The sequence below is a fragment of the Xyrauchen texanus genome, chromosome 31 (genome assembly GCF_025860055.1).
Source record: "Xyrauchen texanus isolate HMW12.3.18 chromosome 31, RBS_HiC_50CHRs, whole genome shotgun sequence".
NCBI lineage: Eukaryota > Metazoa > Chordata > Actinopteri > Cypriniformes > Catostomidae > Xyrauchen > Xyrauchen texanus.
Genome location: NC_068306.1, coordinates 26,498,365 through 26,515,584, shown reverse-complemented (window position 1 = coordinate 26,515,584; position 17,220 = coordinate 26,498,365). Strand labels below are relative to the sequence as shown.

The following is a 17,220-nucleotide window of genomic DNA, read 5'->3' as shown; positions in this document are numbered from 1 at the left end:
TGAAAATTAATGTGCAGAAAATGTTGGAATTAAGAACAATACCTACAACCCTCAGCCTCCCAATGTTCTGAACACAATACATTCTTCACGAAAAACTAGGAAAAAGATGATCTAAATATACCATTTAGTCTTGACATTGTGAGCATAACACATCTCCCTAACAGAAAGGACCTCACTATACAAAGAAGAAGATTAACCAAGAGCAGGCTCTCTGTGGCTTGTTGTCCACTAAACCATGAAGAGGGCAAATATTTCAGGTACTGTGCACAAAGTGAGCTCCATTCCGTAAATTGCAAAGTCAAGCAGAAACAGACTGTGTATGATGAGTATGGGGACAAGTACAATAGCTCTGCAGACTTGTTTCCCTCTTGTCAAAACAGTATGGACATGGACTGTTTTGATGTGACAGAGATTTCTAAAGTAAATGAACCAAAGACTTGTCAACGAATCAGAGCCTGGAGTTTCAGGCCTTCTGCTTTTTTTCACCATGTTTGCAATTCACCCCAGTTTCTTATGGGCACTCATTTGGACAGAAGACCTGACAAAGCCAAAAACATTTACACTCAATGGGCTCCAGAGGACTTGAACTTGAGGTTAATAGTAGCATCATAGTTCTGAGGGAAAAGAATGAAAATATGCAGAACAAACCTAAGGTCACAATGTCTAAGTTGGATCAGTTTCAGATTTTTGGCTTGAGAGAAAGTTTCACAGACGAGTCTGTCAATTCATCTACAAGTTGTAATTCATCTACAAATATAAATTAGTTGTCCAGAGATCTTTTTGAAAATACATTTTGAATTAGGATTGACATTTTTATTATTTGTAAAAATGCTGTTGTTATAATTTGGGTGATCTATTACTTGAAGTCCTTAGATATTAAAATACACAAATAAGTCACAATAAAATATTACATGTGTTGTAGTCACAGCTCTGATATCTGAAGAAATTAGGTTGTTGAACATTGAAACAATCATAATTATTTTTGGAAAATAATTTGTTTTCATTTAACCTTAAAAAATATATATTCACTGATCATTGACTACCATTGTTAGGGAGTACACAATTAAACCATTAAGATCCAGAGATACGGTAACAGAAGATAAAAACAAACAAAAAACATCTTTACAAATTTGAGAATAATGAACATTGTTTTGAACCCACTAGAAATCTCTATGCAAATGATACTTCAGTCTGTGTAGCTCGAGTTGAAGTGTAACGATGACGACGTACTCTGTTGTGATTTTGTTCATTTGTTGTATTATTTATTTATGATAGGCTCTTCTTGAATATCACAGTTCTATTTTTGGCCAATGACATTCATTTGAAAGTCTTCATCGCCCAATCCAATTCGAGCCATTTTGCGTAGCCAATTGGAAACCAGTGACCCCACGTTAAAGTATAAAATACTTCGTATGACACGCAGTCTCTACTGAAACACGACGGACATTTTACACCGCTTAGCAGAAACGGATAATATCGTTAGAAGAAAGACGCGAGATGAGATAAACGACACGACATTCAACGTACAAAGGAAACGAAGAGCAAGTACAGATGCTTAAATGGACTGTGTTGCAGCTAATGTTTGTGTATTAGTGAAAATTGTGTCTACTCAACGGCTCAAAGATGTCGGACGAAGGCGCGAGGGAGGACGCCTGTCGCGAGTACGAGTCCTCGCTGGAAGATCTGACTTTCAACAGCAAACCGCACATCAACATGCTCACCATTCTAGCCGAAGAGAACATCCAATTCACCAAGGATATCGTCGCAATAATTGAAGCACAAATTTCCAAGGTTTTTATGAAAATAGATTTATTTTTGTTTTGTTTTAGTCATCGTCTCTAGCTCGAATGAGGCCTGTTTGTTAAATGACGACGTGATATGAGGCCTGGAACAGGGCGGCTTCTTCGCCAACCACATTGTGTAATAAACGTAAACACGAGTTTTAATGCTAGTTCATCATCAGTCCGAATTTAATTAATTGTTTTCTAATGCAATCTATTTAATATTTAAATCAGTATTTCCCGACGTTCTGTGCCAGTTAATCAATTGTACACCACATGAACAAATTAAGACCGTTATGTTTGTCAGATTGTTGGGTATCAGCTGCTCATCAAATATTACTATTTCTTGACGCAAATTTGAGCTAAAGTTAATAAGCCGTGTCAACCTTCCTTTCCTTAATAAGTAACGAAATGCATCCGATGGCTACGCATGTAGCCATATTTAATCTTACCGGCCATATGTAATCAACTGTTAAAGTTTGAATGATTCATGAATAATATAACCATACTTTTAGCAAATCTAAAGATGCTAACTTTTGAATTTTACTATTACGTATTCTGGCCAGCGACTTGAGTTCTCGTCGGTTTCTAGTTGATATTGTACTTTGCACACGTTGTTATCTTTTACAGTTGACTTGATTCTCACTTGGGTGGCAAAACATATCCTCTTATTTTGTAAGTAATTAGGAGTGTGTAGTAGAAGCTTTTGCTTTCTCATCATTCCTGTAGTTATCATTTGGCACACAAGGTTTGGTGCCCATGTACATGGATAGCTGGGGAGTATTTGAAATCGTGGTTTCATTATAGTCTTATAATATTTATATTAAATGTCAATGTGTTTTTGTTTGCAACGTATTTGAAGTCTTGCACCAGTTTGCCTAATAGTCTTATTTGGCTGCTCCGTGAGAATGAGCATGTCTGGCTTTAAGGTCTTTATACAAATGTGCGCCATTTAAATTGCTGTGTACTTTTCATCAATAAAGGGTTTGGGGTGTTAGATTGCTGAGTAATTTCTTTTTTTATTTACTGCATTGTTAATAAATGGTATTCAATTGTGACAATAAACCATGTGAAATGTCCTTTTGTCTTTATTTCCCAGTGTATTTTTGTGGTAATATGTTTGCAGAATTGATTTTAGCTTTATTTAAATGTTAAACACCATGGCAATGCCTTGGTGCATTGTCCTTTTTTTATGGCATTCCATAGTTGCATTTGTTAAAATTCCCTTAAAATATTCAAGTTGTGTAGCTTCATTACAATTTCTTTATTCACTGGGGCATTTTGGAACAATTTCTTGTCAATCCTTTTCTGACCTCATGTTTGATGTATAGACGGAAAGTTTCAGTGTTTTTCAATACATGGATTAAATATAAACTTGTGTTTTAAATGGATAATGAGCTTGAAATCATGGTAAAGTACAAATATACCAAAGTAAATAAAATAATCTTCCTGCCCCAATCTAAAGTCTTGTGCTTGGTACTACAGGGCCTCTGTGGGAAAACTTCTACTTAAAAAAATAAAATAAAATAAAAAAAATTACAGTAACAAACTGAATTGTGAAATCTAACAATACTGTTCCTGCTTGATGGACTGGACTGAACCTGAAGACTGAAGACTTTTTTTCAACAGTGTACTTTTTACATTTTTTTTTTTCTTCTTTTTAAACTTGGTACCTTTTTTTACATCACAAATCACTGAACATTTTCTGATTTTCTTTTTTTCATGGGATCCTTGAAGATTTTTTCTATTTTTCCAACTACAAAACTAATGGCATTTTTTTGTACTTTGCTTCACATATTTTTATGTTTTAATGTCTTAATTTAGTGTTAAGCCAACATCAACATGAAATGACCTCACCAATATGGCTCTAATTCAATGTAGTTGTGTTTTTCTCCCATGTTGTTCTCTAAACTTGTCAGTTTTCTATCACTTTAGGCATCTCCTGCTGAGAAGCTTCCAGTTTTATACTTAGTGGATTCCATAGTGAAGAATGTTGGAGGACAATACCTTGAAGTGTTTGCTAAGAACCTAGTCAATTCCTTTATTTGTGTTTTTGAGAAGGTACATAATTCCTTGCGTTGTTTTCACCGCCCTACATCTCATTAAATGTCCTGTGATATTTGTCCTCATTTTAAAACCATAATGTGCTTTAGTGGAATGGTTATCTATATGGTTTTTCAGTGTTGTGTAAAACAAACTGGAGAGTCAGACGTTCTGTTCCTCCCACCCCACTCCCTTCTTTTGCCTCACTTCAGGTGGATGAGGGCACTAGAAAAAGTCTCTTCAAATTGCGTTCCACATGGGATGAAATTTTCCCCTTGAAGAAGCTGTATGCAGTAGATGTGCGTGTGAACTCATTAGATCCTGCTTGGCCTATTAAACCTTTGCCACCAAATGTGAATGCCAGCATTCACGTCAACCCCAAATTTTTAAAGCCGGTGAGTATTTCAAGAGTTATGTCTGTGGTCCTTTAATTTTCATGGGATAGGAGGAATTTCTTATTGGCCGGAAGTCTATTTGTGTGTTTATCTGAAATATATATATTTTTTTTTAGACTGAAGAAGTAACATCTCCAAAGCCCTCTACACTACAACCTCCAACTCATCCCACTGTCAGTGAGAAGAGCTTGACACAAGAGCAAATAATTAGGCAACAGTTGCTTGCAAAGCAAAAGCAATTGCTAGAGCTTCAGCAAAAGAAGATTGAGCTTGAACTTGAGCAAACAAAAGCCCAATTGGTGAGTTTAATAGTGATGTGCTTTTGTCTCAATTATGTTTGTTGACTTGGCAGCAGGCTCTGCTGAAATTAAAGCATCTGCACGCTAGTATTTGCAGTTGTATATTGGGATCCTACACATTGCCATAGCTTGCAATCTAAATACAATATTGCAAAACTGCAATGTTTTGGTCATGTGAACCTTTTCAGGTATATAAATAAATGTTACATTTCTTGTGAGCTATGATGTTGTGTAGAATTTTCTTTCAATCACTCCTTTTTTTTGACCCTTAGAAAAAAATGGGCTTTTTTTTTTAAATTTATTTATTTATTTTTTTATGCGCTACTGTATAGCCCTCTTTGCATGGGAAATGCTTATGTGTTGTGGGTTTGCTTTTGGATTCAATATACTCTTCCGGTCTACTTTTGAAACACTTGACTGAAGTTTTTCTCATGATCTTAAAAACCTTTTGATTTGAAGGCGTATGCTTAAATGTTTGAAATTTGTTTTGTTGACACACATACAATTGTGCCACCACATTAATTTAATCATAAAAAATCTAATTAAAAAAAGTTTTTGAAATTGGACCAAATAATACAGAAAAGCAGCCAATGAGTACCCAGCATAGATGGGAACTCAATACTGTTTAAAAAGCATCCCAAGAAGTGGTTGAAAAAATCTCACGAGTACATGTCTGCAAATTCTAGTTAAAGGGTGATTACTTTGAAGATGCTAAAATATAACACCGTTTTGTAGTTTACACTGCCCCTACACTTCAAGAACAGTCTATTTGCAAAGTCTGTGTTACATTGTGACAGTTTATCAAGACAATCTGCACTGCCACAAACTGTTGATACTAGACTGAAACGATAAGAGCCCTTGTTAAATATATCTGCAGCCACTCTTTCCTAATGCTGGGATCCATTGGATGAAGAAGCAGCAGGAGCAACACAGTTTAATTTTCCTGATATTTTAGTGTTAAAATTTATTCATCTGGTTTAGCATTAATAGTATCTATCCTTCAGGCGGTTAACATATCTGTGTCAAACTTGCGGTGTAGCCTCTACGCTGTGACCTACGTGGATGTTTAATTTTTATTTCTGCCATAATACCTTCATTTTTTTTATAATTATACATTTAATTAACGAAAGCAATATAATTTGTGCCTTCAAAGCAATATAATTTGTGCCTTCAAAATTTTCAAATAATTGAAGTGTCCATCTAAGTATAGATTTTATATACATGTTGCCTTCCATGCAGAAAAAAAAAATCTTGCATATATGATTGCTCAAGTTATTTTAAAGTGGACTTTACAACGCAATAAAAAAATATATCCAATTCTTGAAGTTCTTTTTAATTTGCCTACAAATTAATTGTATTTTTTACAGTGTATATACCCTGATCTGTCACAAAATTAAAATCACCTGCCTAATATTGGGTAGGTCCCCCTCGTGCTGCCAAAACAGCGCCAACCCGCATATGCTATTTTTCTCACCACAATTGTACAGGGCGTTTATCTGAGTTACCGTAGACTTTGTCAGTTTGAACCAGTCTGGCCATTCTCTGTTGACCTGTCTCATCAACAAGGTGTTTCCATCCATAGAACTACCACTCACTGGATGTTTTTGGCACCAAACGGAGTAAATTCGAGAGGCTGCTGTGTGTGAAAATCCCAGGAGATACAGAAATACTCAAAACAGCCCATTTGGCACAAACAATCATGCCACGGTCCAAATCACTGAGATAAACCCCCCATTCTGATGGTTGATGTGAACATTATCTGAAGCTCCTGACCCATGCCACATGATTGGCTGATTAGATAATCACATGGATGATTGTGACTCACCATTCTCTAGAATTTACTCAGAAAAACAAAAAACATCCAGTTAGTGGCAGTTCTGCAGATGGAAACTCCTTTTTGATGAGAGGTCAACAAAGAATGGCCAGATTGGTTCGAGCTTACAAAGTTTATGGTAACTCAGATAACCACTCTGTACAATTGCAGGTTGGCGCTGTTTTGGCAGCACAAGGGTACTTGTGCACTTGATATTAGGCTGGTGGTTTTTATGTTGTGGCTGATCGGTGTATATATTTATTTTGATCCTCAAGGCTGCCAGTCCGGCTATGGCCACAAAACAACATATCAATGTTCCAGTATCACCAATGGTCACCCAGACTGTTCCTGCAGCACAAACCAAACCTTGGCCTCAAACATCTTCAGAAAAAGTTTCAACAAGGGATCCTAGAATAAACAGATTTGGTACAACAGCTGTAAATACAAAGGAACAAGTAATACAAAAGAAGGAGATCCAGGTCACCCCAAGTTTTCTGAATTCTGAAAAAAGAGGCCAAGCATCAGCAGAAAGACAGAGTAAGTTGGACAAGATAAGGATTCCAAAAAAAGATAACTCCGCCATTGACGAAAGGGCTAAATCCAAGTCTGTGTCGCCATCTGGCAAAAGTATCCTTGTCAGACCCAGAGTGATGGAGTCTGAACCTACAAGAACAGCTGAAGTTAATAAGAAGGACCCACGGTTGTCCAAGCAGACGCATGACAAGACCAATTTAAAAGAGGAAGATGTCCGAGAGAAGAAAAGGAGTTCTGAGAAAAAAGATAGGGATGACACTGACAAAAGCATGGATCACCAGAAACCCAGCATCACCAGAGGAAAGCTTATAAATGGCTCTTTAAATAAGCATGGAAGACTTGAGAGCTTTGTCAAACAAGAAATTAAAGTCAATAGAGCAAATTTTAGAAAAAGGTCTCGCTCAAAATCCCGTTCCCCACCGATACATTCTCCCAAGAGAAAAGAGAGGCGATCATCTCCAAAAAGAAAACCGAGGAGTATTACTCCACCTCCCAAATGTGGAAAGGTTAGACAGCCAAGCAAACATCCACATAATGAAGTTGCTCTTCCACAGAAAAATGTAAGAGATGATCGGAGTACTACTAAGAAAACTGCTCCAGAACCAAGGCGATTAAAAAGACCACTCGAGGATAGACCTGCAGATCAGAAGGGTGGACCACAACAGAGAATATCTCCTGCAGAGTACAAAGACACAAAGGATGGCAAGAGGTGGAGGAGTGGATGGGAGGAAAATAAACAGTAAGTGATTTACATGTTTTTTTTTTTTTAAATAAAAAACAAAAATTCACTGATATATTTGTTTTTTGTCATAAAATGAACACCTTGGTCATCCAAATATGTAAAACAAAAATTTGTGAACAGTCCCAAACAGTCGGAGCGAGATCTTTCACGTGGAAGATTGGGTGCCCCAGGACACAAGACATGGAACACTACTCAGAGACCCACCACACCCCGTACACCTAAGCAACATCGGCTGAGCATTGATGCCAACTTAAAAATACCAGAAGCACTCAATTCTGCAAATAAAATGGATCTTTTAAGAAAGGTGTGCCAATTTCATCCTTTATGCTTTGATACGTATGCTGAGATAATTTTTCCCTGCTGTAATACCACACTACTCTACAACATTTCTAAACTGGACATTTTTGATTGCAGGCAAGCAAAAGGCATGCTAATGGCGAAATATCCAATGAAGAATTCCTCAGTGTAGCCCATCAAATAAATCAACTTTTTCAGTATCAGGAGGAGAGACAACGCTCTGACTCTTGGGATGAATCATTTGATGAAGGAATGTACTCATCAAAAAATAAATCACAAGAAACAATAAGTGATGCTGAGCTTTCTTATCTTGAACATAAATCCAAGTTGAGAAGAACACAGCTCCAGCGCTCAGGTAAAATAAAAAAAATTATGGTTAATTATTGAAACCCCATTTGTCAATAGTGATAAGTGAATTTTAACTTGTCTTTTGTATTTTTTGTTTTGATATGACCTGTTTGATACGAGTTGTCCAAATGCACCCTTTAGGACACTGAAGGATACGTTTTACTTAAATGAAAGTAAATCTTTTGTATGTGGTATTGTCACTGACATGCTTTGTACTGAGACAAAGTTTTAATTATTTTGCCTATATTCATTTTGTAAATATTCACAGTGCACAAAGCGGGCCAATTGTCGTTGCATGATGACTTGACTTATCAACATCCTCGTGAAAAGAGTGAACAATTCAGTGAGACCTCAGATGTCCATAAAAAGCCTAGAGATGCCATAAATCCAGCCTCGGGCCATGATGATCCAAGAAAAACCAATAGGGCCCCCTTGTGTAGAGGTTCCACTTTCAGAAATTCACCAAGCCCCGTCAGCTTGGATGAGTTAGCTGGAAAAGGACTGTCATTTGAGCGGACATCATCGCCTGCTGAATTTGAAATGGATCAACATTCCGAAGGAGACATCAGTCCACGTTTTGAAAGTCCCAACAGTGTGCACTCTGGCACTGGCTTAGATGATGGTCCATTAAGTTTAGAGAGTCTTCCGAGGCATGAACCTTTCTTGGAACAGGGAAGAAGTGAACGAAACCTTGGCGAATCCCCTGGGCATACAACAACTCACCCTTCTGAAGGACTCAATGTGCAGGCAAACATCCCAAGGCATGATGGACCGAATATTCCTCAGCGATTTGATGGATATAAGAGTTCTCAAGCTCCCTACGATGGGGAAGCTAGTCTTATGAGGGAACCAAGATTAGATGGTCCACCAAGATTAGACGGTCCTCCAAGACTAGACGGTCCACCTAGACATTATCTTCCTCGATTTGAAGGCAATACAGGTGGATATGATGGGTCTGGTGGTCACGGACCCATAAGGTTCCCTGGCCATCGATATGATGCCCCTCATGTACCCCGCTTTGAAAGACCATTTCTCAACACCCATGAAAGACCTGTGAGGTTTAATAACCCACCAGTACCTCCTAGGCCTATGAGATATGTTGAGTCTCATAATATGGTAAGGTTTGAGCCTCAAGCCCCAATTCATTATGATCAAAACAGATATGTTTGTCCGCCAAGGTTTGATAATCCTCGCATGCCACAGGGTCCGCCGGGATATGATGAACCAAGGTTCCAGTCTAGACTAATGAATTATGATGAACAGCAGGGTACAGTTAGATTTGACAGTCCGTCAGGTGGGATGCGCTTTGAGAACCCAGTGCAGCAAGAATCCATAATATTTGATGCACAGCCAGTCATGCCAAGATATGACCCGCAAGCTCCCCCGAGATACTGTGGTCCAAATATCCAAAATCAGCTGAGACCACAAGAGCCAACAATGTACGATCCATCTCAAGGTCCTGTGGTAAACCCTGCCATGTCACAACCCAATTTCAATATGCCACTTATGAACACTTTTGGGGGCCCAGTCCAACCTTTTCCCATGCAGCAAAATGTTCCACAAGCACCAAACTTCGGCGTGCCTGTTCCTACATCATCAGAATTCCAGAATTCATATAGACCTCCTCCATACCCTAGTCCAGGTGTTGGAAATGTTCCTCCTGTAAGTACTCCATACTCCCAAGTGTCTTTCACTTCTTGACAGCACAGCAATACAAAAGTTGACTTTAATAGTCTTTGTTATAATATATACAGTTCTTAGTGGTTAAAAAGTGATGTTTTGCCTTGTGTATTTGCAGATGTTGGGAACTCAGCCCTTCATGCCACAAAACCAATTGCCTTTCCAGCCAGGTGAGTTTTTCTTAAAGAATTTTTCAAATATCCTGAATTTAAGTTGTACAATAATAGTAGTGTTTCAGTCTCAATTTTATTGCACTTTTGTCCAAGTGCAAATGGTAAGCAAAATGTTGATTTGAAAATATTAATGTTTTTATTCTCAGGTTCCCAGTTTCAACAGCCTGATCCTGATGCACTTAGTCAAATAGATGTAAATGACCTGCTATCAAAGCTTATATCTACTGGAATAATAAAAGCTTCACAAACTGACTCAACAACTGGTATGCATACTGTTTGGTATTAAATTGCACGCTTTATTATATAATACACTGTTACACATTTATAGGATACTCTTATTCTTTTAATTATTTTAAAGGTTTGTTAAAATGATTTCAGATTCCACAACATCAATTCAGTCTCAATCTGTGCCTGAAGAAGAGGAAGAGGAGGAACAAGAAGAAGATGATAATGTGCCAGATTTGACTGGTTTTGTTTTGGATGACATGAAAACGTATGTACATTTAACACTAGATTTTAGACGAAAGCGATGCAAAAAGAAAGATTAATTATGTAACATTGAGATTGTGTGTACATTTATTTTGACCTAACAGGAGATACGACAGTATCATTACCAAACTATATACTGGAATCCAGTGCTATTCCTGTGGCATGCGTTTTACTGCATCTCAGACGGATGTGTATGCAGATCATTTGGACTGGCACTACAGACACAATCGTTCTGAGAAGGACATCAGTAAGAAAGTTACACATCGGAGGTGGTACTACAGTCTGACGGTGAGCCAGAAACAACTCCATCACTTTCAATTTTTAATACATAATGTATATTGTTAATCAGAAACAGCATTTTGTAGATTTCTCAGTATACTGAAAGTATCTTTCAAAATGCACTCCTGGAATAAGGGATTTATTCAAACTTGACAAAGAAATGCTGTGTTTTTAGGATTGGATTGAATTTGAGGAAATTGCTGATCTCGAGGAGAGGGCAAAGAGTCAGTTCTTTGAAAAAGTTTATGAAGAGGTTGTTCAGAAAACTCAGGAAGCAGCCAAAGAGAGAGAGTTCCAAAGTGTGAAGGCCGCAGCAGATGTTGTTCATGAGGTATGACAAATGTAGCCACTCTGATATATGATTAGCATTTTTTAAATATTACTGGATTTACATGTATTTACTGAATTACTCGTATTCAAAGAAATTTGAACTGGCGGTTACAACTGGAGTCCGTTAAAAACTTTTACTTTGTCTCACCTCAGTTATGTGAGATTTGCCAGGAGCAGTTTGAGATGTACTGGGAGGAGGAAGAGGAGGAGTGGCACCTGAAGAATGCAATCAGAGTTGAGGAAAAGGTAAACATTTTAGTGTTTTTATATATATGTGTATATGTGTGTGTGTGTGTGTGTGTGTGTGTGTGTGTGTGTGTATATCTTCCATTTATTTTGACAGTCAATGAATACTGAATGAAAGTTGTTCCTACTCTTTCAGACATACCATCCATCATGTTATGAAGACTACAAAAATGTAAGTGTCAGTTTGTGCTGTTTTATAAGTGCATACATAAATGTGAGGGGAATATGTCTTAAGATTAGTGCTGTCAGTCGATTAAAAAATGTAATCACGATTAATTGCATAATATGTAATTATTAAATCACATTTTCTGGCATCTGTCACATTTTTTATTAAAATTTTTATAAATATTTTTTTCCCATTATCTGAAGGGTCCTGCGACTTAGTTTATACGTAATTGATGGTGGCCGGTTAAACACGCAAACCACAACACATGCTTGCACACAAACATATAAAAACATAAGTCATAGAGACGGTAGTAGTGTTCCTAATTCAGAATACACTCAGTACACCGACATAATCCTAGGATTATCTAATCAGCCAGTTGCAGTGCAATGCATAAAATCATGCAGATATGGGTCAGGAGCTTTAGTGAATGTTCATATCAACCATCAGAATGGGGAATAATGTCATCAGTGATTTCAACCATGGCAGGTCCCATGAGATCAGCAGTTACAGAAATACTCAAACCAGCCCGTCTGGCACCAGTATTCATGCCACAGGCAAAATCAGTAATGTCACATTTTATTTCCCATTCTGATGGGTGATGTGAACATTAACTGAAACTCCTGACCCGTATCTGAATGATTTTATGCACTGCACTGCTGCCACACTATTGGCTAATTAGATAATTGCATGAATTATGAAGTAGGTGTACCTAATAAAGTGGTCACCGAGTGTATTTTGCTTGACTTTATGCAACCAGTAAAATAATCTGTCCCATCATTAGATTATTGTTCTAACAAAATCTAGACTGCTGTCAAACGCACATGCCCAAAAAATTGTTTCCTCACACTAGTGGTACAAACATTTAGTCAGTGAACCGGATAATTGGTGCACAGCAAGCAGGGTTGCAAATATCAGAAATATCTACAGATAGACATTCGCTAACGTTAATGAACTTATAGAATGCAACAGGCCTATTGTTTTACTCAGACTAAAAGCTGTTTATTAGGCCTGGAAAACCTCCCAATTTGATATTTCAGCAATATTTTGATTGATATGTATTGCTATATTGCGATTCTGTATTGCGATTTTGTTTTGATATAAAAACTTCAAAAAAAGAAACTTTGTTCACTCCTTTTTCTCAGAAAGAAAGGTCTATTGAAGAACAGATGTCTGAAATGACAGTTATTTTCACTCTGAAATATATAATTTGCAGGTAAAAGGTAGGTTATGTGCAAACTACCCATTTAAAACCACCAATCGACCGGTTGTGTTGTTTGAGCTAGTTGACTTGTTATTGAAAAGGAACCATATATAAGGCTGCATTATGTCAATTTGCATTCAACAAATAAATATATATAATATGTCATTTTAATTTATCAAACTAACTTTCTTTTAGAATATAAAATATAACAAATATTAACATGAGCTATTACAATGATCATAATGATAATTTTGCAACATACAAATGGAGGCTAAAGAGTAAACCTGTACAAGAACCATTTCTGGGGCTGTACTAAATTATGAGACATGACAATTCACCTGTAGTGCCAATGTCATTCCATATGCATCCTGAGATAGTCTGAGATCCTTTGAAGCATTCTCATAGACAACAACACTATTTTTACAAACTGCTACTAGATGAATGACAGAGGAAAAAAAAGTGAGAATTCACCATTTGAGTACGTTCCGCGAGACACGATCTCGCTGCGCACGTTGTTGCCAAAGCGCAAATAAATTTCTGAACAAAAAAGCAAATCAGACATGCACATCGTCGGCATTTCTTTTGTCTCTTCTTTTAAATATAATCAGTTGCGATTCCTCATGCACGCATCTGAGTCTAGCGGCATTTCTTGTCAATAGTGGGTGGGTAAATGTACAAATTTACCCACCACTGCGCATGAATACCCTGGCTGTTAGATTATAAATATGCAGGAGCACAACACATAGCCTGCAGTTTATGGCATCCAACAGTTTGATAAGCCGTTTTACAGCTAAACTACTAAAACAGTGCAGACAGAATCTGCCGAATGACTTCTGACAAATGCTCCCCACAACTACTCAAAAATAAACGTTTTGATTATGCATAGCCTAATAACAGGAATGGTGATCACAGCAGAGAATTTTGATGTCTGACAGTGAACAAATGGTGCTTTGATGGCTATAACAGGACTAAACGTACAGGAAGTACAAAACTTCTCAGAGAAACCCTGTTATGTGGAAATCTGCACAAATATAGCTTCTGTTATTTATCCATTAATCATTGTAGAATTAAGATAAAATACATTTTTCATTAGAGAGACTATATTAAAATAGTTTGGCTCAAGAATCGTGATTTGTAACAGATTTTATTCCCCAGCCCTACTGTTCATTTGTTTACAGCATGGTTACAAATTTTATCAACACATTTTCTGAAACAGCTCTTCAGTGGAGACTCCAAGACCTGAAATGGGTGTGTCAGAGAAGGGAGATATACAAAATGTGCAGTGTTGGGGGGGCCTCCAGGAACAGGGTTGGGAACCACTGATTTAACAAATGGAGTCGTATGAATTACTTTTATGTTTCCTTTTATGTGGTTTTCACTTGTATTGTATAGACCTACAGATCTGAAATATTCTTCTAAAAATCTTCATTTGTGTTCTGCTGAATACATTTTTGGATGAACTATTCCTTCACATTAGTGTTATGTTGAGTTATTGTCATTTACGTAAAACAAAGATCTTTCTAAAATCATGCTTTATTCTTGGCAAAACTCTTCCTTTTTTTGTAGACATCCTCCTTCGTGGACTGCACACCTTCACCCAATAAAATGCTTCCAGAAAACCATTTAACGGCTTTCATCAAACAAGAGCAGGTTGATGAGGCCTCATGCTCCAGTATTAAAGAAGAACCTTCTGAGGATGATGCGGATGGACCAATGGTAAAAGAGGAGGTTCAGGTTAAGTTGGAAGGAGAATCAGAAACCAGTGCAATTATTTTCTAACTATGCTGCTATTTAGCCACTGGTTTTTGTGGTATACTTTAGCTGGTCTTTTGTGTTTTTGTAAAGAAAGGATATTTTTATATTGCACAGCTGCTGGGGCAGGCACTTCAGCTAGTGATACTTTAAATACATTTTTGTATTTGTATTTGCCTGCAAAATTCTGGTGTTTTTGCCATGTGAATGCCCAATGAAATGTACTTCAAAAGATGTACGTTGGGGGGTAAATGTGTATGTATAATTTAATTTATAAATAAAGATAATTTTGGTATTCTTTGTGTAGTATTGATCAACTAGGTTTTGGGTGGAAAACTCCTTGAATACTTTTTTTTTTGTTTTGGTTCTTGGAATGAGGCATTTATACTAATCTTTTGGGAATAGTGAATGAATACTAATTAATTAAAGACATTTTTGTTATAAAACTAGAGGGAAACCCTTTTCAGTAGCTGGCTGTTCCCCAAATCCAGGATTGGGGCTTACTTGTAAATTATTGATAATTGATGGTTTATAATTTATCAGAAGAATACTCCAATTGATTTCCCTGACCTCATTATGTAAATAGTTATTTCAGCATTTGCTACTGTATTTGGTTCAGTGTAATATGTGTTCAGTAAAAAAAAAAAAAAAAAAAAAAACGGGTGTCTAATTTGTTTGCAGAGGTTCAAAGGGCAATTTTGCTTTTTTTGCAGAATATCTAATAAAAACAAATCAGAAGAAAAAAAAAATGGTGTCTTGTGTGAAAACTGATTATTGTGTGTGCTTTATGACTCAAATTTTAACTTGTCCTGTTTATCCATAATTCTAAATAAAGTTTCAGTGCTAATGAAACGTTCTCTGTTGATTTATTTCAGTAAGATCAATGTGTGAAATTTCACCATATGTACAGGTGCTGGTCATATAATTAGAATATCATCAAAAAGTTGATTTATTTCAGTAATTTCATTAAAAAAGTGAAACTTGGATAATGTATACATTCATTCCACACAGACGGATATATTTCAAGTGTGCGTTCCTTTTAATTGATGATTATAACTGACAACTAATGAAAAACCCCAAAATCAGTATCTCAGAAAATTAGAATATTGTGAAAAGGTTCAGTATTGAAGATACTGGGTGCCACACTCTAATCAGCTAATTAACTCAAAACACCTGCAAAGGCCTTTAAATGGTCTCTCAGTCTAGTTCTGTAGGCTACACAATCATGGGGAGGACTACCATTGACACCTTGCACAAGGAGGGCAAGACACAAAAGGTCATTGCTAAAGAGGCTGGCTGTTCACAGAGCTCTGTGTCCAAGCACATTAATAGAGAGGTCGAAGGGAAGGAAAAGATGTGGTAGAAAAAAAAAGTGTACAAGCAATAGGGATAACCGCATCCTGGAGAGGATTGTGAAACAAAACCCATTCAAAAATGTGGGGGAGATTCACAAAGAGTGGATTGTAGCTGGAGTCAGTGCTTCCAAGAATCACGCACAGACGTATGCAAGACATGCGTTTCAGCTGTCGCATTCCTTGTGTCAAGCCACTCTTGAACAAGACACAGCGTCAGAAGCGTCTCGCCTGGGCTAAAGACAAAAAGGACTGGAGTGGTCCAAAGTTATGTTCTCTGATGAAAGTACATTTTGCATTTCTTTTGGAAATCAAGGTCCCAGAGTCTGGAGGAAGAGAGGAGAGGCACAGAATCCATGTTGCTTGAAGTCCAGTGTAAAGTTTCCACAGTCAGTGATGGTTTGGGGTGCCATATCATCTGGTGTTGGTCCACTGTGTTTTCTGTGGTCCAAGGTCAACGCATCCGTCTACCAGGAAGTTTTAAAGCACTTCATGCTTCCTGCTGCTGACCAACTTTATGGAGATGCAGATTTCATTTTCCAACAGGACTTGGCACCTGCACACAGTGCCAAAGCTACTAGTACCTGGTTTAAGGACCATGGTATCCCTGTTCTTAATTGGCCAGCAAACTCGCCTGAACTTAACCCTATAGAAAATCTATGGGGTATTGTGAAGAGGAAGATGCGATACGCCAGACCCAACAATGCAGAAGAGCAGAAGGCCACTATCAGAGCAACCTGGGCTCTCATAACACCCGAGCAGTGCCACAGACTGATCGACTCCATGCCACGCTGCATTGCTGCAGTAATTGGGGCAAAAAAAGCCCCAACTAAGTATTGAGTGCTGTACATGCTCATACTTTTCATGTTCATACTTTTCAGTTGGCCAACATTTCTAAAAATCCTTTTTTTGTATTGGTCTTAAGTAATATTCTACTTTTCGGAGATACTGAATTTGGGATTTTCATTAGTTGTCAGTTTTATTCATCAGCGAAATGAAATAAACATTTGAAATATATCAGTCTGTGTGTAATGAATGAATATAATATCCAAGTTTCACTTTTTGAATGGAATTACTGAAATAAACTTTTTGATGATATACTAATTATATGACCAGCACCTGTATACCAGACGATTTAATTTGTAATGTTTATACAATTAATTTAGCTGTATTGTAGTATGTAAAGGGGGTAGGGGAGTAACATGAAAACCCATGTTGTGCATTTCAAAGTTAATTATACAGCCGCATGGTGTGCTCATGGACAAGGTTGAAATTCTGTATATACAGTTGTTATTCAAAT

The 17,220-nt window shown here is 37.2% G+C and overlaps 1 protein-coding gene across 1 annotated transcript; it reads left to right on the top strand.

Annotated features, from left to right (window-relative positions):
- The first annotated feature begins 1,437 nt into the window (after positions 1-1,437).
- LOC127625071 (pre-mRNA cleavage complex 2 protein Pcf11-like) lies at positions 1,438-15,408 on the top strand. Its single transcript, XM_052100133.1, has 16 exons — positions 1,438-1,791; positions 3,717-3,842; positions 4,037-4,219; positions 4,336-4,518; positions 6,607-7,604; positions 7,728-7,911; positions 8,022-8,259; positions 8,521-9,914; positions 10,051-10,102; positions 10,252-10,368; positions 10,484-10,598; positions 10,699-10,882; positions 11,049-11,204; positions 11,357-11,449; positions 11,586-11,621; positions 14,383-15,408. Exons 1-16 carry the CDS (start codon positions 1,624-1,626, stop codon positions 14,593-14,595), a joined length of 4,440 nt encoding a protein of 1,479 aa, XP_051956093.1. The 5' UTR covers positions 1,438-1,623; the 3' UTR covers positions 14,596-15,408.
- Positions 15,409-17,220: the final 1,812 nt, after the last annotated feature.